Here is a 25553-nt window from a genome sequence, read left to right on the forward strand (position 1 = left end):
AACCCACTGCTTCTCATCTGGTGATTATATTACAGCTGTGGAAGTTACAAGTGCCATGATTCCAGATGTGCACTCGCCCAGATGTTAATAACCAGGCCAAGTTTCAGGTTTCAAGCGCCCGCATTTCAGAGGACTACTAGGAGGGATTCTCAAACAAGAAACTGTGGAGAGAGCATGGGCCTAGGAGTCAGATGGACCTGGGTTCTAATCCCGACTTCATCGCTTATCTGCTGTGTGACCTCGGACAAGTCACTTCTCTTCTCTCTGTTACCCCAGCTGAAAAATGGGGATTAAGAATGGGAGCCCCATGTGGGACATGGACCGTGTCCAACTTAATTACCTTGTATCTACCCCAGCTCTTAGAACAGTGTCTAATGCAAAGTAAGGGCTTAACAAATACCATAAAACCCCAAAAGCAATGCTGCTTCTACTAAATGCTGCTCCTTACCAAATCTATATCTTCCTCTTGCACTTAAATAGGGAAGCAGCGTGGCTCAGCGGAAAGAGCACAGGCTTGGGAGTCAGAGATCATGGGTTCAAATCCACGCTCTGCCGCTTGTCAGCTGTGTGACTTTGGGCAAGTCACTTAACTTCTCTGGGCCTCAGTTACCTCATCTGTAAAATCAGGATTAAGATTGTGAGCCCCATATGGGACAACCTGTTCACCCTGTATCCTCCCCAGCGCTTAGAACAGTGAGCCCACTGTTGGATAGGGACTGTCTCTATATGTTGCCAACTTGTACTTCCCAAGTGCTTAGTACACCGCTCTGCATATAGTAACCACACAGTAAATACGACTGAATGAATGAATGAATGCTTTGCACATAGTAAGCGCTTAACAAATACCAAAATTATTATTATTATTATTAATTGTCTATGTCCATCCTTAGCACTTATATATTCTTGACTGAATGTTCAGTTTTATTTCTTCTTTCATTCATTGATTCAGTCATTTATTTAGCACTTACAATGTGCAGAGCACTGCACTAAAGCTTGGGAGAACACAAAATAACAATAAACAGACACATTCCTTGCCCACAGTGCTGTTATGGTCTACTCTGATTCCACTGCTTGTCTGGGAATCAGAGGACCAGGATTCAAATCCCAGCTCTGCCCCTTGCCTGCCGTGTGACTTTGGGAAAGTCACTTAGCATCTCTGTACCTCCATTTCCTCATCTGCAAAGCGAGGATTGAATACCTTTTCTCCATATTAAGACTGTGAACCCCTTGTGTGCCCGATCTGCATATATGGTATCTACAGTTATCGTTCCACAGAATATAACCGTAGAGGAGTTGGGGAAACAGGAGCTCAAGGAAGTATTCGGTGAGGAAAATGCAAGCAGGAGGAGAACAGCTCTTGCTAATCCCAGATTATTTGCTTCCAGCCCCAAACGTGAAAATCCTTGTGGGAATGGATGGTCCTCTCTCTGGGAAGCCAGGGCGGGGAAACTATTCGGGGTCAGTAGGCAACCTTCTCCTTCGGAGAGCAGACTCCAGCATTAGCTAGGATCAACTGAGGGAAAAGCAGTGAAAACCCAAGCTGGCTGGCTACAACTCTTCATTTTTTATGGTATTTGTTAAGCCCTTGCTATGTGCCAGGCCCTGTTCTAAGTATCGGGGTAGATACAAGGTAATTAAATTGGAACAGTCCCTATCCCACATAATACTACTACTAATAATAATGATATTTGTTAAGCACTTACTATGTGCCAGGCACTGCACTAAGCGCTGGAGTGGATACAAGCAAATCGGGTTGGACACAGTTCCTGTCCCACATTGGGCTCCCATTCTTAATCCCCATTTTACAGATAAGGCAATGGAGGCACAGAGAAGTGAAGTGACTTGCTCAAGGTCGCAGAGCAGACAAGTGGCTAAACTGGGATTAGAACCCAGGTCCTTCTGATTTCCAGCCTCAGGCTGTACCCACCAGTCCTCTTGGGCTTCCTGATTCCGAATTCTATCCAGATCCGTGGTCCCACGCTAAAGGAAAGCACGCAGTGCTCTGCACACAGCAAGCGCTCAATAAATACGATTGGATGAATAGAATGAATGACTAAAGGGGTAGGGATGCTAGGGATAGCTTTTCCAGCAAAGTGGTTTCAGTGGCCCCTTTCCCCGCCTAGCCCTCTGGGATGCCTATTTTTTTTTAATGGCGTTTATTAAGCACTTACTATGTGCAAAGCACTGTTCTAAGTGCTGGGGATGTTACAAGGTGATTAGGTTGTCCCTCAGGGGGCTCATAGTCTTAATCCCCATTTTACAGATGAGGTAACTGAGACCCAGAGAAGCTAAGTGACTTGCCCAAAGTCACATAGCTGACAATGGGTGGAGCTGGAGTTTGAACCCATGACCTCTGACTCCCTAGCCCGGGCTCTTTCCACTGAGCCACCCTGCTTCTCTCTATTCCAGCTGGCTACGTCAAGAGGTGGGTTGACATTCACTGCTCCTGCTTCCGAGCCCAACTTAGAATCGCTGTGATATTTTCATTCATTCATTAATTCTGTTGTATTTATTGAGCGCTTACTGTTTGCAGGGCACTGCACTAAACGCTTGGGAGAGTACACAACAATAAGCAGACACAGTCCCTGATTTGCTGTGAGCTGTACTCTGAGCAATGGGGTAGATACTATACCAAGCAGTCAAATATTCCCTGGGCCACAATCTAAGGGGGAGGGAGGACAACTCTTGGCATAGTAGATAAAGCCCTGGCCCGGGAATCAGAAGGTCATGAGTTCTAATCCTGGCTCCTCCACTTGTCTGCTGTGTGACCTTGGGTAAGACACTTCACTTCTCTGGGCCTCAGTTCCCTCATCTGTAAAACGGGGATTGAGACTGTGAGCCCCATGTGGGACAGGGATTGTGTCCAACCCCATTTGCGTGTATTTACCCCAGTGCTTAGTTCAGTGCCTGACACATGATAATAATAATAATGGCATTTATTAAGCGCTTACTATGTGCAAAGCACTGTCCTAAGAGCTGGGGAGGTTACAAGGTGATCAGATTGTCCCACGGGGGGCTCACAGTCTTAATCCCCATTTTACAGATGAGGTAACTGTGGCACAGAGAAGTTAAGTGACTTGTCCAAAGTCACAGAGCTGACAATTGGTGGAATCCATGACCTCTGATGGATTTGAACCCATGACCTCTGACTCCAAAGCCCGGGTTCTTTCCACTGAGCCATGCTGCTTCAAATGCCATAATTATTATGACATTATCTCCCTCCTTCTAGACGTGAGGCCGTTGGGTAGGGATTGTCTCTATTTTTTGCCAAGTGGTACTTTCCAAGAGCTTAGTACAGTGCTGTGCAGAAAGTAAGCACTCAATAAATACGATTGATTGAATGAATGAATGAATGAATTATTATCCCCATTTTACAGTTGAAGAAATGGAGCCCAGAGAAGCTATGACCTGTCCAGGGTCACACGGCAGTCAAGTGGCAGGGCCGGGACTATAACCAGCTCTCCTGACTCTTGGTTGTTTTCCACTTTCACTAGGCTCCTCTCCCACCCCTGGTTCTAATAATGATCGTAATAATAATAATGATGGTATTTGTTAGGCGTTTACTATGTGTCAAGCACTGTGCTAATCAGGAGGGACATAGTTCCTGTCCCACATGCGGCTTGCAGTCTTAATCCCCAGTTTACAGATGAGGGAACTGAGGCAGCACAGAGAAGTTAAATGACTGGCCCAAAGTCACACAGCAGTGGTGGAGCTGGGATTTTTATTAACAATAATAACAATAATAATATCTGCTAAGTGTTTGCTACGTGTCAGGCACTGTGCATTGGGGAGGATACGAGCAAATTGAGTTGGATACAGTCCCCGTCCCATGTGCGGCCCATAGTCTCAAGCCCCATTTTACAGATGATGTAACTGAGCTCCAGAGAAGTGAAGTGACTTTCTCAAGGTCACATAGCAGACAAGTGAGAAGCAGCGTGCCCTGGTGGAAAGGGACCGGGCTTGAGAGTCAGAGATCATGTGTTCTAATTCTGGCTTCACCATTTATCGGCTGTGTGACTTTGGGCAAGTCACTTCACTTCTCTTGCCTCGGTTACCTCATCTGTAAAATGGGGATTAAGACTGTGAGCCCCACATGGAACAACCTGATTACCTTGTATCCCCCTTCCCCCCCAGAGCTTAGAACAGCGCCTGGCACATAGTAAGCGCTTAAGTACCATTATTTGTTATTATCATTATTATTATTATTGTCTGAGGTAGGATTAGAACCCAGGTCATTCTGAATCCTAGGCCCATGCTCTATTGACTAGGCCATTCTGCTTCCCTGAGCCGGTCTCACCCTGTGCTTGGCCTTGAGGGGAGTGATGGGTGGTCTCATTAGCTGGTTTTGCCCACTGCCCTTGGGTGAGCCAAAGTCCAGGCCCACATTCCACATCCACATTTTCTAGGTGGGGGAGGTTGTCTCCTTTCCTGAACATGAGCCCCCACCATGCTGCATTTGGAAAATAAATATTTTTCCAGCAGGACTAAAGTCTAGATGTTTGGGGCAGAATATACCAACTCGAAAAAAAAATGGAAAAATGCCCTGTCAGGTGGTTAATTTTTGAGCTGGGAAATGATTATCTGGTGGACAAGAGGGCTGGTTTGTTCCTGCTGCTTTCGTTCCCACCTTTCCCCCAGAATGGGGAGTACAACCAGCTAATAAGGAGCTGCTCTCTGTGGGCAAATAAATAGGGGCACAGCACCTTCTGGGTAGAACACGGTCCTTGGAGTCAGAAGGTCATAAATTCTACTCCCAGCTCCGCCACTTGTCTGCTGCGTGGCCTTGGACAAGTCACTTCACTTCTCTATGCCTCAGTTCCCTCGTCTGTAAAATGAGGATTAAGACCATGAGCCCCATGTGGGACGGGACTGTGTCCAACCTGATTACCTTGTTTCTACCTCTAAGCAGTGCTTGACACATAGCAAGTGCTTAACAAATACCATAATTATTACCGTACTAAATGCTGGGAGAGCATGCAGAGAAGTAGCATGGCCTAGTAGAAAGAGCACAGGCCTGGGAATCAGAGGGACCTGACTTCTAATCCCTATTCTGCCAATGGCTTGCTATGTGGCCTTGGGCAAGTCACTTCACTTCTCTGTGCCTCAGTTACCTCAGCTGTAAAATGGGGATTAAGGTTGTGAGGCCCATGTGAGACAGGGACTGTGTCCAACCTGAATATCTCCCCCAGCATTTCTCTCCTATGAATCAATACTTTTCTTTGGCAGGAGAGTTTGCGTACTCCAACGAAGCTTAGAACTATGCTACTGAGAGATACTCTCAGTAGGGTTATCCATAATGAAAAGGTCTAAACAGAAGTATCAAAGTTGATTCACTTGTGCTGGACAACAGCAGCATGGGAAAGAGTCAAAGACGGATGATCAAATGATCAAAATGATGGTCAAAGACAATGGCAGAGACTCGAGTTTTCACTGCATGGAAGGAGGCAATGGTAAACCACATCCGTATTTTTACCAAGAAAACTCTATGGACACACATATCAGAACGACTACAGATATACTGCTGGAAGGCGAGCCCCTCTGGTCGGAAGACACCCCTTGAGCTACGGGGGAAAAGCAAAAGACATCTCAGAGTATCGTGGGTGTTTATGACGTGGCCAGAATAAAGCCTTCAGGCCCTCCGGTCGCTGATGTTACCATATTAGAAATGAGTATCCAAAGTTGTAAAGTTACCCTTAGTATCAGAACATGGAACATGTGGAGTATGAACCAGGGTAAGCTGGAAATAGTCAACAATGAAATGGACCAATTGAAGATTGACATCCTAGGAATAAGCAAACTGAAATGGGCTGGTATTGCGCATTTCCAATCGAATGAGCACATCTTCTACTATCGTGCTCATGCTGAAAAAAGAAGGAATGGCGTAGCAGTAATTGTGACGAGGAAAATTGCTAAGACAGTTACGGATATAATGCTGTCAATGATCGATTGATATCTGTTAGATTCAGAGGAAAACCATTCAGTATGTCCATACTTCAGGAGTTTGCCCCAACGACAGATGCAGAGCAAGGAGAAGTAGATAGGCTTTATGATGAAGCACAGAGAGAGATTGATTTAAAAAAAGCTTCAAGCAAGATGTGTTGATTATCACTGGGGATTGGAATTCAAGAGTAATGGAATGGAAATGAAGGTTGTTGGAAAACATGGCCTTGGAAATCGGAATCAAGCTGGGGACCGACATTGATTTCTGTGAATCAAATGATTTCTTTATTGCCAACACCTTCTTTATCCAACCTAAACGACAACTGTACACATGGACTTCACCAGATGGACTATGTAGAAATCAAATCGACTATATTATTTGCAGAAAGAGATGGAGGAGTTCTATTTGGCAGCAAAAACAGGGCCTGGAGCTGATTGTGGAACAGATCATGAGCTATTAAGGTGTAAACTCAGACTAAAGCTTAAAAAAATCAGTTATGCCTTACAGCTGCCCAAATATGACCTGACGGATATTACTCCTGTATTTAAGGATTGTGTAAAAAACAGTTGTGAGGTGCTTAGTCCCACAAGCAAGGAACCAGAGAAAATGTGGATGGAGATTCAAACTTAGTCCCACAAGCAAGGAACCAGAGAAAATGTGGATGGAGATTCAAATTGTCATCAAAGAAGAAAGCGACACAGTATTGCAAAAGGTCAGGAAGCAGAAAAAAACCAAAATGGATGTTGAACATAGTGCTGAAAGTAGCCAGAAAAAGGAAGGAAGCAAAAATCAGAGGACAAAAGAACCCGATTAAAGAACTGAACTGAGAATTCCAGCGCTCTGCCAGGAAGGACAAACGGGAATATTATAGCAGCATATGTAAAGAAATGGAAGTCAATAACAAATGTGGGTTGATAAGATCACTATTTCAGAAAATTAAGGGAACATTTGATGATGATGATGCTCTAGGCTCTGGGGGGTACAAGGTAATCAGGTAATCAGGGGGCTCACAGGCTTCATCCCCATTTTACGGATGAGGGAACTGAGGCCCGGCGAAGTGAAATGACTTGCCCAAAGTCACACAGCTGACAATTGGCGGAGCCGGGATTTGAACCTATGACCTCTGACTCCAAAGCCCGGGCTCTTTCCACTGAGCCACACTACATTTGATCCTCGGATTGGCTTTGTCAAAAGCAAAGTTGGACTGATGGTAAATGATGCTGGTAGAATCAAACAGAGATGGAAGGAATAAATACAGGAACTAGACCAGAAAGATAGCAATGTACAAGAAGTATTTGAAGATAAGTTCCTTTGGAATTAGAGCCACTCATCATGGAAATTGAAGTTAAATCAGCTTTACACTGTCTTGCCAAAAATAAGGCACCTGGCTTTGATAGGCTTCCTATGGAGGTGCTTCAGAGAAGCAGCGTGGCTCAGTGGAAAGAGCACGGGCTTTGGAGTCAGAGGTCATGGGTTCAAATCCCGACTCCTCCACTTGACAGCTGTGTGACTTTGGGCAAGTCACTTAACTTCTCTGTGCCTCAGTTATCTCATCTGTAAAATGGGGATTAAGTCTGTGAGCCCCACGTGGGACAACTTGATTACCTTGTATCTACCCCAGCACTTAGAACAGTGCTCTGCGCATAGTAAGCGCTTAACAAATGCCATCATTATTATTATTATTATTATTCAGGCAGCTGGAGAGGAATCGGTGAAAGTCCTTACCAAATTACGTCACCAGGTCTGGCTAACCACTCAGTGGCCATCTGATTGGAAGAAACCAGTTTATGTTCCAATACTGAATAATAATAATAATAATAATAATGGTATTTGTTAAGCACTTACTACATGCAAAGCACTGTTCTAATCACTGGGGAGATACAAGGTGATTAGACCACATGGAGGGCTCACAGTCTTAATCCCCATTTTACAGATGAGGAAACTGAGGCCCAGAGAAGTTAAGTGACTTGCCCAAAGTCACACAGCTGACAAGTGGTGGAGCCGGGATTTGAACCCATGACCTCTGACTCCAAAGCCCGTGCTCTTTCCACTGAGCCACACTGCTCCTCTAGAAAGAAAGGACAATTATCGTATAGCTTTCTTGATCTCACGTGCCAGTACGATACTGCCAAAAGTTATTCGGCGTCGAATGGAGACTTACATGGAATGCGAATTGTAAGCACTTAACAAATACCGTTATTATTATTATGATTATTATTATTATTTGGTTTACTTCAAGTCAATATGCACAGATGATGACCCCCCAACTCCAGCTCTCAGCAAGCTGACCAATTGCCATACTGGCCTTCTTGCTAGCCGAAATGAATGCTCGGAGCTTGTGAATCCTGGGGCCAAGTGTTTGCCGGGGGATTGACTGTGGCAGAGAGTGGTGGGGCCGAGTGGGAACAGCACAGGCCAGAGAACCCAGTTTCTACTCTAAACTGTATGCTTGCTGTGGGCAGGGAATATGACTGTCCATTTTTATATTGTACTCTCCCAAGTGCTTAGTACAGTGCTCTGCACGCAGTAACAGCTCAACAAATATGGTTGAATAATCTCTGCTCTGCTGCTTGCCTGCTTGCTGTGTGGCCTTGAGAAAATCACTTAACTTCTCTGTGCCTCAGTTTCCTCTCTAAAATGGGGATTCAATGCCTGTTCTCCCTCCCCAGTGGCTTATGAGCCCCATGTGGGAAGGGGCTGGATCTGACCTTATTATCTTGTATCCACTACAGCACTTAGTACAGTGCTTGTCACATAGTAAGTGCTTAACAGATGCCACAATTATTAATATTATGTGCAGCTGGGAGAGGACAACCTGACCCCAACAGCGATATTGTTGGTCAACAGGATATCCGCTCTCCACATATCCAGTCCATCTCCATGATGGTTCCACTCTGCTAATAATTCCTCCCCCACTGATTCAAGAGCTCACCTCCTCCAGGAGGCCTTCCCAGACTAAGCCCCCCTTTTCCTCTGCTCCTCCTCCTTTCCCTATCGCCCCGACTCCCTCCCTCTGCTCTACCCCCTTCCCCGTCCCGCAGCACTGGTGTTTATTTGTACATATTTACATATTGTACATATTTGTACATGTATTTTATTAATGATGTGCATTTATCTATAATTCTATTTATCTATTTTGATGCTATTGATGTCTATCTACTTGTTTTGTTTTATTGGCTGCCTCCCCCTTCTAGACTGTGAGCCCATTGTTGGGTAGGGATTGTCTATCTGTTGCCGAATTGTACTTTCCAAGCGCTTAGTACAGTGCTCTGCACACAGTAAGTGCTCAATAAATACAATCAAATGAAAGAATGAATGAATTTGCCACTTTCTGGTTTTCTCTAGGCATCGCTGCTGCCCATATGGCAAAGCTTTACCTTCTACCATTCCTATGTTCTCTCTGTGTTTAAGCCGGGAGATGGCTAGATTGTAAGCTCCTTAAGGACAGGAACCATGTTTACTTACCCAAGTACTTAGTACAGTGTTCTGCACAAGGTAGAGGCTCAGTGAAAACTGTCTATCATCGATAGACTCATGCTTCCCAGTTCATCAACTCCTAACTCTGCATTTATTGAACACTTACCGAAGAAAAGGTTTAAGAGGGAATCAATAGTATTTTTGAGCACTTATTCTGGGCAGAGCCCTTTGCTAAGCACTCGGGAGACTACCACGGAGTTAGTAGACATGATATCTGTCCACAGAGAGCAGCAAGGCCTTAGTGGAAAGAGCCCGGGCCTGAGAATCAGAAGGACCTTCACTTATCCTAACTCACCTTGATTACTGTATCAGCCTCCTTGCTGACCTCCCAGACTCCTATCTCTTCCCACTCCAGTCCATACTTCACTTTGCTGCAGGGATCATTTTTCTTCAGAAACGTTCAGGACATGTCACCCCGCTCCTCAAAAGACCCCAGTGGTTGCCCGTACACCTCCATATCAAACAAAAACTCCCCACCACTGGCTTTAAAGTACTCCATCACCTTTCCCCCTTCTACCTCACCTCACTGCTCTCTCACTACAACCCAGCCCACACGCTTCGCTACTCTAATGCTAACCTTCTTGCTGTCCCTTCACCTCATCTATCTCTCTGCTGATCCCTTGCCTAAGTCCTTGCCTCTGGCCTGGAATGCCTTTCCTTCTTAAATCCAACAGACAATGGCTTTCTCCCTCTTCAAAGCCTTATTGAAGACTCCTCTACTCCAAGAGGCCTTCCCTGATTAAACCCGCCTTTCCTTTTCTCCCACTCCCTTCTGCGTTGCCCTGACTTGTTCCCTGTATAACTATATACAACTTCTTCCTACTTCATACCTGACAGACCCCACCTTCAAAACCCTCTTAAAATCACATCACCTAGAAGAAGACTTCCCAGGCTAAGGCCTCATTTCTCCTAACCGCCCACCCCTCTGCGTCAATTATGTACTTGGTTATGTATCCCTTAAGCACTTTGAGTCTCACCTCAGCCCCATGGCACTTATATCCAAATTTTTATACTCTACTACTTCCTCTATCTGTAATTCATTTTAATGTCTGTCTCCCTGCTGTAAACTCCAAGTTCCTTGAAGGAAGTGATTGTGTCTACCAACTCTGTTGGTTTGGACTTCCCCAAGGGCTTAATGCAGTGCCTAGCATAGAGTAAACACTCGATAAATATCATTAAACGATTTGCTGATGGAGGTCAGAAAAGCATGGGGGTTGGACAGGATTTGGGGATGGCCACTGAGAGATGGTAACATTGAAGAGAGGTCTCTGAAAATGACCCCATTTCAAGGGAAACTAGGGGAGGATCTATACAGAGGTCTCTGAAAATGACCCCTGTTCCAAGGGAAACTGGGGAATGTCGATACTCCCTGTTCGACACCCCACAACTCCTCAGCCAGCCAGCGAATTGATTGATTGCTTAATTAGGTGCCAAAGCACTGTGATGGATACAAAGTTCTCATGAGGCACAGCCTTGCAGTCTGACAGAGAGACAACAGCCATCTTATCTCCATTTTGCAGATGAGGAGACTAAGGCACAGAAAGGTTAAGTGACTTTCCGAACATCACACAGCAGGTATTTACTGAGCACCTAATATGTGCAGAGCACTGAACTAAGCACTTGGGAGGGTACAAGAAGCAGCATGGCGTAGTGGATACAGCATGGGCCTGGGAATCAGAAGGTCATGGATTCTAATTCCGTCTCCACCACTTGTCTGCTGTGTGACCTTGAGTATGTCACTTCACTTCCCTGGGCCTCAGTTACCTCATCTGTAAAATGGAGGTTGAGACTGTGAGCCCCACGTGGGACAGGGACTGTGTCCAACCTGATCTGCTTGTATCCACCCCAGCGCTTAGTACAGTGCCTGGCACATAGTTAAGCGCTTAACAAATACCATAATAATTGTTATTACTATTACAATACAACAGAGTTGTAGATACATCCCCTGCCTACAAGGAGCTTAAAGCCTAGAGGGGGAGACAGACATTAATATAAATTAATAATTAAGAATATATCACTTAAGCTCATTATGGGCAGGGAACATGTCTTCTAATTCTGTTGTTTTGTCCTCTCCCAAGCGCTTAGTCCGGTGCTCTGCACAGAGTAGTGCTCAATAATTGATTGACTGATTGATAGATATGTACATAAGTGCTGTGGCACTGAGGATGGGGCTGAAGCCAGAGGTAGGGCTGGGACTCGAACCTTGATCATCTGAGTCCCACGTCCCTTGCTGTTTCCATTAGGCCACACTGTCTCTCATTAATAAATTTGCTCTGACTCAGCCAAACTCTAAGCTTCTAGGGGCAAAGAGATCATCTGAAGCCTGGGAGCACAGTCCTGGAAGTGCCAAGCCTGCCGAGGGCTGCCAGGGGAGCTTCTCGACAAGACGCCACAACCTCATTAGCAGGTGTTCTGACAAGCTCATTAAAATGGCTCCCTGCGTCCCCAGCAGCATGCAGTTCCTCCAAACTTCTTACAAACATTCACCGACCTCCAAAAGCAGGGCAGGTGACTTGTAGAATGCCCATAAGACCGTGGCTATGGCTATGACATTTGCGGCTGTTGGACTGTTTTTAGACTGTGAGCCCACTGTTGGGTAGGGACTGTCTCTATATGTTGCCAACTTGTACTTCCCAAGCGCTTAGTACAGTGATCTGCACAAAGTAAGCACTCAATAAATAAGACTGATTGATTGATTGACTGGGCGGCCAAAAGCTTGAAACCACAGTCCTCTACCCACAGTGCTCTACTTCTCTTGCCTTATCTGTCGTCATCCTTAACTTCTAAATTCTCATCTTCAGCTTCCTTTAGGCGTCTGTCACCAGTCCCCTTTTCCATCTTACTCTTAGACTGTGGGCCCCTTGAGGGCCAGCGACCATGTCTATATTTCATCCATCTGCACTTTCCCAATGCTTAGTACAGTGCTTTGCACAATTTAGGCGCTTAAACGTGGTCTGGTGGAAAGAGCACAGGACTTGGGGGTCAGGAGATCTGCCACTGGCCTGTCAAGCAACCTTGGGCAAGTGATTTAACGGCTCTGCATCTCAGGTTCCTCATCTGTAAAACGGGGAAAAGATTGGTTGTGAGTCCTGTAAGGGACAGTGACTGTGACCTATCTCATACCTTGTATAATAATGACGGTATTTGTTAAGCACTTACTATGTACCAAGCACTGTTCTAAGTATCTACCAGAGCACTTAGTAAGCGCTTAAATAATGCCAATAGTTGAAGCATCATGAGTTAATGGATGAGGACAGTCCCAAATGTCAGAAGGGCTAGAGTTCTAATCCCAGATCCTTCACTTGCCAAGCACTATACTATAAGTGATATATTACAAATTATTTATTTATATTGATGTCTGTCACCCCATGTAGGCTGTAAGCTGCTTGTGGGCAGAAGACATTGTTTACAAACTCTGTTTACCAATTCTATTGTGTTCTCCCAAGTGCTTAGTATAGTGCTCTGCACACAGTAAGTACTCAATAGGTACCACTGATGGATTGACTGGCTGGCTCTGTGACCTTGGGCAAGTCACTTAACCTTTCCGTGCCTTAGATGAGGAAACAGAAATACAAAGAAATTAAGTGACTTGCCCGAGGTCAGACAGCAGGCAAGTGACGGATCGGAATTAGAACCCAGGTCCTCCGACTCCCAGGCCCCTGCTCGCAGAGAAGCAGTGTGGCTCAGTGGAAAGAGCCCGGGCTTTGGAGTCAGAGGTCATGGGTTCAAATCCCGGCTCCGCCAATTGTCAGTTGTGTGACTTTGGGCAAGTCACTTCACTTCTCTGTGCTTCAGTTACCTCATCTGTAAAATGGGGATTAAGACTGTGAGCCCCACATGGGACAACCTGATCACCTTGTATCCCCCCAGGGCTTAGAACAGTGCTTTGCACATAGTAAGCACTTAACAAATACCATCATCATTATTATTATTATTATCAAGAACCGTGGGAAGACTCAAGACACTTGGGTTCCAGTCCTAGGTCTGTTGCTGTGTGAACATCAGTGAGCTGCTTGACCTCTCTGGCCTCATTCTCCCTGGAGAAGGATGCAAATTCATTCATTTGATTGTATCATCATCATCATCATTATCAATCGTATTTATTGAGCGCTTACTATGTGCAGAGCACTGTACTAAGCGCTTGGGAAGTACAAATTTATTTATTGAGCGCTTACTGTATGCCAAGCACTCTACTAGGTGCAAATCCAAGTGGAAAGGGAGTGGGAGAAGAGGAAATGAGGGCTTAGTTGGGGAAGGCCTCTTGGAAGAGATGTGCTTTTAATGAGGTTTTAGAGATGGGGAGAGTGATCATCTGTTGGATATGAAGAGGGAGGGCATCCCGGGCTGTAGGAAAGACATGGGCAAGAGGCTGAGGGAGAGATGGATGAGATCAAGATACAGTGCATACGTGGGCATTAGAGGAGTGAAGTGTGTGGGCTGGGTTTTGGTAAGAAATTAGGGAAGTAAGATGTATCGTGGCTCAGTGGAAAGAGCCCAGGCTTTGGAGTCAGAAGTCATGGGTTCAAATCCTGGCTCCACCAATTATCAGCTGTGTGACTTTGGGCAAGTCACTTCACTTCTCTGTAAATCAATCAATCAATCAATCAATCGTATTTATTGAGCGCTTACTGTGTGCAGAGCACTGTACTAAGCGCTTGGGAAGTACAATTTGGCAACATATAGAGATGGTCCCTACCCAACAGTGGGCTCACAGTCTAGAAAGTGGGGATGAAGACTGTGAGCCCCCCATGGGACAACCTGATCACCTTGTATCCTCCCCAGCCCTTAGAACAGTACTTTACACATAGTAAGCGCTTAATAAATGCCATTATTATTATTATTATTATTATTATGGGGACAAGGTGACTGAGAGCTTTAAAGCCAATGGTAAGGGCTTTCTGTTTGATGTGCGTGGGGGTAGATAAATACTGGAGATTCTTGAGGAGTGGGGAAACAGACTGATTAGTTTGGTAGAAAAATTATCTGGGCAGCAGAGTGAAGTAAGGACTGGCGTGGGGAGAGACAGGAGGCAGGGAGGTCAGTGAGGAGGTTGATGCAGTAATCACGGAGGGATGGGATAAAGTACCTGGCAGATAGGATAAGTGCTTGGAACAGTGTCTCACTTCCAGGCTCAACTTTATTATAATTATTATTACTATCAGCATATCAGGATTTTAGTACTGTCTGCCACTTTCTGCCTTCTGTAAAAAAATTACTCCTCGTGCCATGAACAGCCTGCTCCTTTCTGAGAAGAAATGTTAACGTTTTAAAGTTCTGAGGAGTTCAGAATCCTTATTATGACCAGAGGTATTTGAACAAGCCCAACAGTCAGAGAAGAGGTATGAAAAAGAGAAGAAAAGAGAAGGTATGAAAAAGAAAAAGAGAAGCAGCGTGGCTCAGTGGAAAGAGCCCGGGCTTTGGAGTCAGAGGTCAGGGGTTCAAATCCCAGCTCCTCCAATTGTCAGCTGTGTGACTTTGGGCAAGTCACTTAACTTCTCTGGGCCTCAGTTCCTCCCTCTGTAAAATAGGGATTAAGAGTGTGAGGGCCCCTGTGGGACAACCTGATCAACTTGTTTCCCCCCAGTGCTTAGAACAGTGCTTTGCACATAGTAAGTGCTTAACAAATACCATCAAAAAAAAGTGGGCCATCTTCAAAGGCCTTCTAAAATCATATCTCCTCCAGAAAGCCTTCCCTGACTAGCCTCTAGTAAGTGCTTAACAAATATCATCAAAAAAGAAGTGGGCCATCTTCAAAGGCCTTCTAAAATCCTATCTCCTCCAGGAAGCCTTCCATGACTAGCCTCTCATCTCCCCACTCTATTTTTCCTCCCTACCTCATCATCTAAGCAATTGAGTCCCTACCCACGAAGGACTCTATTACTAACAAAGGTCACTCCCATCTCACAGCACTTACGTATATACCCTTATAGTCTGCTGCTTCCTTTATCTGTAATTTCTTTTAATAGCTGTCTCCCCAGCTTGACTATAAGTTCCTTGAGGACAAGGAACACGTCTATTCCTCACTCCACTCTGTTCAAAACATAAATGCTCAATAAATTCCATTGAGTAAGCAGCGTGGCTCAGTGGCAAGAGCACAGGCTTGGGAGACAGAGGTAATGGGTTCTAATTCCGCCTCTGCCACTTGTCTGCTGTGTGATCTTGAGCAAGTCACTTAACTTCTCTGTGCCTCAGTTACCTCATCTTTAAAATGAGGGTTGAGATTGTGAGCCCCACGTGGGACAACCTGACGACCTTGTATCTACCCCAGTGTTTAGAACAGTGCTTGGCACATTGTAAGCACTTAATACACACCATAATTATAATATTAAGAAAAACTCACTCCACTTTCTTCATACAGTAAACACTCAATAAACTCCATTGAATGCTCTATTGATTATGCAACAGGCACTTGGATTATCTGCACAAATTGAGGGGAGAAGTGGCCTGGATATTAGAAAACAACAGATAAAACAAACAGGAGCAGAAGCTTGGGCCCAGCTGGAGAGCGAGGAACATCAGTCCCAGGATTGAACAACGGAGACAGGGGACCAAGGGTGAGTTAATTATGTTAATGATAATAATAAGAATTATAATAAAGTTGAGCCCAGAGAAAGGCACTGTTGCAATCTGAGAGTGCTACAGCATGGAAGAAAATCAAAGAAACACAGAAGGACTGCCTACAGATTTTTTTTTACCTAATGGTAAAGGTTAAGCACTTACTATGTGCTATGCTAAGAACTGGGGTAGGATACAAGCTAATAGGGTTGGACACAATCCATGTCCACATGGGGCTCACAGTCTTAATCCCCATTTTACAGATGGGGGAAATGAGGCACAGGGAAGTGAATTGAGTTGCCCAAGGCCTCACAGCAGACAAGTGGCTAGGCCAGGATTAGAACCCAGTTCCTGCTCCCCCCCGAGGCCTGTGCTCTATCCACAAGCCCATGTTGCTTCTCTAAACAGCTGAAGTAGATTTCGATATCTGTTGCCTAAAACCCACACAGTGGAAAATCCACTTGCAAATAATCGGGAATTGATGTGATTTTTTCAAGACTAGTGGGAGTGAATTAGAGAATCACCAAATCTTAGCACTGAAAAGTACTTAGGAAGTTATATGTTCCATTACTCTACCTCCAGGTCCAGATGAGGGACCGTCTTTTTCTTAAAGAGTCCCCAGCAAGGAGAAGACTGGAAAAAGGAGCAAACACTTAAAAAGTGCTGATACTTATTTTTAAGACTCCAAATTCCAGTCTTTGGGGGTTACTACCAGTGTTTGAAAGTCCAGAGAGAAAACACAGAAACAGCCAAACAAGGGAAGCTCTTGTTCACTTTAAAAAGGGGGAAACAGGGGAATTTGGTCCCTTCAGACCACAAGCCGAGGAGGAGAGACTGTCAGATCAGTCTAACACAAGGAAAAAAGAAAACAATTCCTTTTTCCCTGGAGAAGCAGCCTTTCCTTAAAACTTCCACCTTGAAAGGGAAGGCTTGAAGAGAAGTAAAGAGACAATAGTCGCTTGGGGGTTAGGGGTAAAGGGTGGCTGAAAAATAAATCAATCAAAAAATCAATCGTATTTATGGAATGCTTACCGTGTGCAGAGCACTGTACTAAGTGCTTGGGAGAGTTCAGCAATACAACAGAGTTGAGAGACAAGTTCCCTGCCCACAAGGAGCTTATAGTCTAGAGGAACTTAATGGTTTAGAGAAAAAGTGGAGCAAGAAGAGGAATGGGAACTTCACAGATCCAATCACATTCTCAACTTTGGGCATGATTTGCTAACTGAGCAGAGTTTCAGTCACAACCCTTTACACAAATTTGGATTAATTCAATGCGACTGAAATCTGATTGCTATCTGTACCAGTTGGTAGACACGTTCCTTGCCCACAACGAGCCTACAATCTAGAGATGAAATGTAATTTGACTCTGGGAAGATTAGGAGGTGGTCTAGCAGAAAGAGTACGGGACTTAGAATCAGAGATGCTGAGTCCAATTCCAGCTCCGCCACTTGCCTGTTGTGTGATCTCGGGTAAATAATCTAGTGTCTCTGGGCCTCAGTTTACCCACCTGTTAATATGGGACTAGGATACCTGCACTCATTCTCTCAGAATGTGAACCCTGTGTGGGATAGGGACTCTTAGAATGTGAACCCTGTGTGGGATAGGGACTGTCTGTAAGGTGATTACCTTCTATCTACCCTAAGGTTCTTGTACAGATCATGTGTTTAATAACTACCAAAATTATCATTGTAATTTAACTATCTATCCTATTCCAACCCTACCCCTTGGAGGAACTGTAGTGATGAAGATAAGGGAGCTGCTTATAAAGATGCTCATTTAATCATATTTATTAAGTGCTTACTTTGTGTGGCACACTGTACTAAGTGCTTGGGAGAGTACAACAATAAACAGACACATTTCTCCCAAGGGAGGAGCCTTGGGCCAGAGTAAATAAATCTGCAATATATTTATACATCTATAATTTATTCATGTATCTGTAATTTATTTATATTAATGTCTGCCTCTCCTCTAGACTGTAAGCTAGTTGTGGGCAGGGAATGTGCCTGTTTATTGTTACAGTGTTCTCTCCCTAGAGCTTAGTACAGTGCTCTGCACACAGTAAGCACTCAATAAATATGATTGACTGATAGGAGAGGTTATTTCATTCATTCATTCAATTGTATTTATTGAGCGCTTACTGTGTGCAGAGCACTGTACAAAGCCCTTGGGAAGTACAAATCGGCAACAGACAGAGATGGTCCCTACCCAACAACGGGATCACAGTCTAGAAGAGGGAGACAGATAACAAAATGAAACAAGTAGACAGGTGTCAATACCATAAGAAGACACAAAAAGCTCTCCATGATATAATTGATTGATTGGTAGGCTGGAGAGATACTACATTGTAAGATTCTTGAAGATGGGAGTCATGTCTATCAACTTTATTTTATTGTAATCTCCCAAGTACAATAAGGTGAGCGCTCAATAAATACCACTGATGAATTGAAAGACAGAGATTGCTCCTGGGCAGGGATAAAGCCTAGAAAAGCAGCTTGGCTTAGTGGATAGAGCATGGGCCCGGGAGTCAGAAGGACTTGGGTTCCAATTCCGGCTCCACCACATGTCCGCTGTGTGACCTTGTGCAAGTCACTTCACTTCTCTTGTTCTTGGTTACCACATCTGTAAAAATGGGGATTTTGTGTGAGCACACTCTTGTGTGAGCCCCATGTAGGATAGGGACTATGTCCAACCTGATTAAGACTATGTCCAACCTGATTAACTTGTACTACCCCAGTGCTTAGAACAGTGCTTGGCACATAATAAGCCCTTAACAAGTACAATAATAATAATTATTATTATTACCAACACTAGTATTCGTATTCTCCCAAGCACTTAATACAGTTCCCTGCATATAGTAAGCACTCAATCAATACCACTGATTGAAAGAGAGAGAGAGAGAGAGAGAGAGAGAGAAAGAGAGAGAGAGAGAGAGAGAGAGAGAGAGAGAATGCTCCTTGAGAGCAGGGATCAAGTCTCAAAATGCTATTGTTTGTATTCTCCAAAGTGCTTAGTACAGTGCCCCCGCCGCCCCCCCCCGACACAGTAGCACTCAATGCATACCACTGATTAACTGAGAGAGAGAGAGAGAGAGAGAGCTTCTTGAGAAAAAGGATCAAATCTATTACTCATATTTGTTTGCATTCTCCCAAGCACTTAGTATGGTGCCCCCACAGAATAAGCGCTCAGTAAATACCACTAATTGATCAATCGAATGAGGATGCCTTGAGTTTTACTGTAGACTTTGTTTTGACTTAGACTGTGATAATAATAATGATGGCATTTGTTAAGCACTTACTATATGCAAGGCACTGTTCTAAGCACTGGGGAGGATACAAGGTGATCAGGTTGTCCCATGTGGGACTCGCAGTCTTCATCCCCCTTTTACAGATGAGGTAACTGAGGCACAGAGAAGTGAACTGACTTGCCCAAAGCCACACAGCTGACAAACGACGGAATTGGGATTAGAATCCATGACCTCTGACTCCCAAGACCGGGCTCTTTCCACTGAGGCACGCTGCTTCCCCCTAATCATGAATAATGTGATGAAATGAAGGAACATTTCCCGAAAGCACATTTAGAGGAAACATGAGTTCATTTGGGGCTCGCACCGTAGGAAGGCTCCAGAACAGTGGCCCAGTGGGGCTCATTCACGGGCTTAATCTGGGGCCTACATGGGTCATTTGGCCACTACTACCCCAGCAGGACCCCAAGGTTCCATCGGCACTGGCTCTAAAGGCACCATCTAAACGGTGGCAACTTTCAGTCTGGCTCGGTAAGCCCGACTGACAAGTCTGTAACTGAGCGAGCCAATTTGCGCCTCAGAAGACAGATCCAGAAGGGAGCCACATACCCCCTAGACTGCTTCTGAGAGCAGGGGCCGCTCAGCCAAAAAATGAGACTGAATGCCCGGACACACGGCCATGCAAGATGGATTCTGTTTGCGGCCCTGCTGAGAGACCTCTCCCCAAACCCCATCAGCGGAACAAGAGAAGCAGCATGGCCTAGCATATAGAGCATGGGCCTCGGAGTCAAAAGACCTGGGTTCTTATCCCAACTCCACCGCTTTTCAGCTGTGAGACCTTGGCCAAGCCACTTCACTTCTCTGGGCTTCAGTTACTTTGTCTGTAAAATGGGGACTAAGACTGTGAGCCCCACGTGGGACAGGGACCGTGTCTAACCAATTTGCTTTTAACTGCCCCAGCGCTTAGAACAGTGCCTGGCACATAGTAAGCACTTAAAAATACCATTATTATTATTAACAAGGCTTTGGCCAAAACAGAGTTACATCCATCAGCCAACCAAAGAGAAAGTTGAAGGCAGTAAACACAGAAAATTCTGTGTGTACTAATATCATGCAACTGATTAAAGTCCACCTGAAGTGGCACCAATGGCTTCCTCCTTCTTCTCTCTTCTTCATCGCACTTCCATTTGGATCTGTGCCCTTTAAGCACTTGAAATTCACCCACCCTCATCCTCCAAAGCACATGTGTTCATATCCATAACCTGTTTATATAAATATCTGTCTCCCCTTCTAGACTGTACGATGCTTGTGGGCAGAGAATATGTCCATCAACTTTGTCGCTTTGTACTCTCCCAAGTGTTCTGCATGCAGTAAATGTCACTGTCTGGGGGTCCCCAGGAATCACAATATTTCATGAGGATCATCTTTGTCATCATTATCATCAATCATCATCATCATCAGTACTTACTGAAACCCTGCTGGGTGCCCAGCACTGTACTAGAATCTCAGGAACATATAAGAGTGCAAAACTCTGCCCTCAAGGAGCTTACTGCCTAGTGAGACATGCAAACAGGCATAATTTACAAGCATATAATAGGAATGAGAATTGAAACATGGACACAAATGATAAAAACAAAAGCAGGTTATTAAATAAATCCAAATAGACACAGGTGCTGAGGGGGACTAAAGTAGCAGCCTGATCAGGGAAACGGGGATTAAACAGGAACTACCTCTTGGTGGCTTTTTAGGTTGAAAGCATGGAAGTACGTCATTTTTTGAGGGAAGAGGGGCATGCAGAAGGAGAGGCACGAGCGGCGGATAAGTCTCCGGAAAGTCGAATATGAGATACAGGTTAGCTTGGGTGGAGTCAAAGTGTGTGCCCTGAGGAACTGTGGGAGAAGCTGAGGAAGAACTTTGGAAGCCAGTGGTTGTGGCCGAGTAGCCTTAAAACCAACAAGCAATAAATTTAATAAATGTATTACTCTGTTTTATTTGTACATATGTATTCTATTTATTTTATTTTGTTAATTTTGTTATGTTTTGTTTTGTTCTATGTCTCCCCCTTCTAGACTGTGAGCCCACTGCTGGGTAGGGACCATCTCTATATGTTGCCAACTTGTACTTCCCAAGCACTTAGTACAGTGCTCTGCACACAGTAAGCGTTCAATAAATACGATTGAATGAATGAACAAATTCATGGAAGAAGAGTCCAAGAAGGCATCTAAAAGTTCTCCTCATGCCCCAATCCCGAGAAATGGTCAGAGACAGCAGAAATGGAGTAAAATGAATATTCTACCTTGTTTGGTGTTGAGTCAAAGCCCCCTGGATCTATGTCTGATTCTGGGTCTGGTTATTATGCAACCTAAATCTTCCAACTCTTGGCTTTACTTCACGGTTGAAATTTAAGCAGGAGCTTGTACATAGCTACTTTTTCATTCTCTATGCTATCCTGGATTATTATGTGCTGTGGACTATTTGTTTTTTAATGGTTATTAGTTAAGCACTTACTATGTGCCAGGCATTCCGCTAAGTGTGGGGGTAGTTACAAGCTAATCGGGTTGGACACAGTCCAGGCTCACTGTCTTAATCCCCAATTTACAGATGAGGTAACAGAGGCATAGAAAAGTTAAGTGACTTGCCCAAGGTCACATAGTGGATGAGTGATGGAGGTGGATTAGAACCCAGGTCCTCTGATTCCCAGACCCCTACTTTTTCCACTAGATCATTCTGCTTCAGTCCCTTCTTAAACTGTGAGCCTCGACCTGATTATCTTGTCTCTACCCCAGTGCTTAGAACCGTGTTTTACACAAAGTAAGCGCTTAACAAATACCACAATTATTATTTAGCACTACCTTCAGAGAGCAGGGAAGAGCGGTAACAGTCCATGTTGATACTTGCAAGTACTTTGGGTAAAAAATAATGAAGGTGTTAGGATTATCTGTGAATTATCAGTGGATTTGAATTATCTGTAACACTTTGATCCCGCAATAGTATGGATCATTCCAAGTGGGTTGTTGGCCAGAAGAGGTTTCTCTGGCCCCCAAAATTCCCACCCACAGAAAGGGCCCAAGCTATGAAATAAAGAGAAGCCAACTGGAAAAAGGTCTTCTCTTGTCTAATGGCCATCTGTGTATTCTTTCTCGGTGCTTAATACACTGCTTTGCACACAGCAAACACTTAATAATTACTATTATTACTATTACTACTATTACTATTACTCTTTCTCCCCCTTCTAGACTGCGAGCCCGCTGTTGGGTAGGGAACGTCTCTATATGTTGCCAACTTATACTTCCCAAGCGCTTAGTACAGTGCTCTGCACACAGTAAGCGCTCAATAAGTATGATTGAATGAATGAATGAATGAATATTAGCACTATTATGGGAGCAGTGTGGTCTAGTGGAAAGAGGCTGGGCTTCTAATCCCGGTTCAGCCTCCTGTCTGCTATGTGACCCCGGGCAAGTCACTTGAATTCTCTGGGCCTCATTTCACTTATCCCCCCGCCCCCCCGCCGCCCTTTCCATCCCCCGCACCTTACCTCCTTCCCTTCCCCACAGCACCTGTATATATGTATATATGTTTGTACATATTTATTACACTATTTATTTATTTATTTTACTTGCACATATCTATTCTATTTATTTTATTTTGTTAATATGTTTGGTTTAGTTCTCTGTCTCCCCCTTCTAGACTGTGAGCCCACTGTTGGGTAGGGACCGTCTCTATATGTTGCCAACTTGTACTTCCCAAGCGCTTAGTACAGTGCTCTGCACACAGTAAGCACTCAATAAATATGATTGATTGATTGACTGATTGATTGATTATCCGCAAAATGGGGATTCAATACCTGTTCTCCCTCCTACTTAGACTGTGAGCCCCAAGTGGGACATGATTGCTTAGTACGGTGTTTGGCATAGAATAAGCATTTAACAAATACCACAGTTACTACCATTATTATCACTATTACTACAACAATTTACTACTACTACCACTACTCTCTGTCTTGTTCAAAAATATGAAGCAGTGTGGCTTAGTGGAAGGAACACGGGCTTGGGAGTCAGAGGATGTGGGTTCTAATCCCAGCTCCGCTACTTATCAGTTATGTGACTTTGGGCAAGTCACTTAACTTCTCTGTGCCTCAGTTCCCTTATCTTTAAAATGGGGATGGAGACTGTGAGCCCCACTTGGGACAACCTGATTACCTTGTATTTACCCCAGCGCTTAGAATAGTGCTTGGCACATAGCAAGTGCTTAACAAATACCATAATTATCATTATTATTATTATTATTATTATGGCTCTGAAGCTGATTACCTCATTTTAAGGTGCAGACACTGAGTGTCCGGTTTTAGGGCTCAGAATCTGAGCACCCCATTTTAAGGTGCAGGCACTGAGTGTCTGGTTTTAGGGCTCAGAATCTGAGCACCCCATTTTAAGGTGCAGAGACTGAGTGGCAAGTTTTAGGGATCAGACGCTGAACACCCCATTTTAAGGTGCAGAGACTGAGTGTCCGGTTTGGGGACTCAGAAGCCAAGTACTCCGTTTTAAGGCACAGAGACTGAGTGGCAGATTTTAGTGCTCAGAAGCGAAGGAACTGGCTTTAAGGTGCAGAGGCTGGGTGGCCAGTTTTTGGACTCAAAAGCTGAGCACCCCGTTTTAAGGCACAGAGGCTGAGTGGCAAGTTTTAGGGCTTGGAAGCTGAGTGACCCGTTTTTAGACCCAGAGGCTGAGTGTCCCGTTTTAAGGGTCAGAAGCCAAGCATCCCGTTTACAGGTGCAAAGGCTGAGGGTCTGGCGTTTGAGCTCTGAAGTCGTGTACCCCTTTTTATGGAGCAGAGTCTGAGTGACCGATTTGGGGGCTCAGAAGCCTAGCACTCCGTTTTCAGGAGCAGAGGCTGAGTGTCCTGTTTTGGGGGCTCAGAAACCGAGTACCCCATCTTAAGGCACAGAGGCTGAATGTTTGGTTTCAGGGCTCAGAAGCCTAGCACCCCGTTTGCAGGGGCAGAGGCTGAGTGACTGGTTTGGAGGCTCAGAAGCCTAGCACCCCGTTTTCAGGAGCAGAGGCTGAGTGTCTTGTTTTGGGGCTCAGAAACCGAGTACCCTGTTTTAAGGCACAGGGGCTGAATGTTTGGTTTCAGGGCTCAGAAGCCTAGCACCCCGTTTGCAGGGGCAGAGGCTGAGTGACCGGTTTGGGGGCTCAGAAGCCTAGCACCCCGTTTTCAGGAGCAGAGGCTGAGTGTCCTGTTTGGGGGCTCAGAAACCGAGTACCCCGTTTTAAGGCACAGAAGCTGAATGTTTGGTTTCAGAGCTCAGAAGCCTAGCACCCCATTTTCAGGGGCAGAGGCTGAGTGTCCTGTTTTGGGGCTCAGAAACCGAGTACCCCGTTTTAAGACACAGAGGCTGAATGCTTGGTTTCAGGGCTCAGAAGCCTAGCACCCCGTTTGCAGGGGCAGAGGCTGAGTGACCGGTTTGGGGGCTCAGAAGCCTAGCACCCCGTTTTGAGGAGCAGAGGCTGAATGACAGGTTTGGGGGCTCAGAAACCGAGTACCCCGTTTTAAGTCACAGAGGCTGAATGTTTGGTTTCAGAGCTCAGAAGCCTAACACACCGTTTTCAGGGGCAGAGGCTGAGTGTCCTGTTTTGGGGCTCAGAAACCGAGTACCCCGTTTTAAGGCACAGAGGCTGAATGTTTGGTTTCAGGGCTCAGAAGCCTAACACCCCGTTTTCAGGGGCAGAGGTTGAGTGACCGGTTTGGGGGCTCAGAAGCCTAGCACCCCGTTTTGAGGAGCAGAGGCTGAATGACAGGTTTGGGGGCTCAGAAGCAGAACACCCCTTTTTTCCGGAGCAGAGGCTGAGTGTTTGGGCAAGGATGGTGATTGGGGCCGGGGGTCCAGGATCCAGAGGGGGTGCAGGGAGGGGGGTTTGGGGGTTACCTTGGGCGGGAGGCTGAAGAGAAGGGGCGTGAGCAGCAGCGGAGTGCCCAGCAGGACCAACACTCTCCGGATGCACCATAACTTCTTGGCCAGCGCCGCGACAGCAGCCATCGCCCCCCAGGGCCCCGGACCGTGGCCGGCTGGATGCCCAGCCCAGATGCCCAGGACAGGAGCCCGCGGCCTGCAGCTTTAAACCCCCAGCCGGGCCGGGGGGCGGAGGATCGGGACGGGGGAGGGGACAGGGGACAGGAGGGGAGGGGACAGGGGTCCGGGCTGGTGGCCCCTTCCCCCCCAAAAAACCCCACCCCCAGCCCAGCCCACGTGCCCTCGCCCCTGCCCAGGAAAGTGCCCGGAAAATTGCCGGCCCTATTCCCTCCTTCAGTCGTATTGAGGGAGCGCTTACTGTTCGCAGA

The 25553-nt window shown here is 45.5% G+C and overlaps 1 protein-coding gene across 2 annotated transcripts in view; it reads right to left on the reverse strand.

The window, feature by feature from the left end:
• The window catches only part of SLC13A3 (solute carrier family 13 member 3), a 58795-nt gene extending 33510 nt beyond the window's left edge, over nt 1-25285 (reverse strand). For both annotated transcript variants that reach the window (XM_038750160.1, XM_038750159.1), the window contains exon 1: nt 25141-25285. In XM_038750160.1, coding sequence (XP_038606088.1) covers nt 25141-25251 — 111 coding nt within the window. In that variant the 5' untranslated portion in view covers nt 25252-25285. The remainder of the gene's footprint in view (nt 1-25140) is intronic.
• Between the last annotated feature and the right edge of the window lie 268 nt (nt 25286-25553).

Source organism: Tachyglossus aculeatus, chromosome 8, assembly GCF_015852505.1.
Source record: "Tachyglossus aculeatus isolate mTacAcu1 chromosome 8, mTacAcu1.pri, whole genome shotgun sequence".
In the NCBI taxonomy this organism is placed as follows: Eukaryota; Metazoa; Chordata; class Mammalia; order Monotremata; family Tachyglossidae; genus Tachyglossus; species Tachyglossus aculeatus.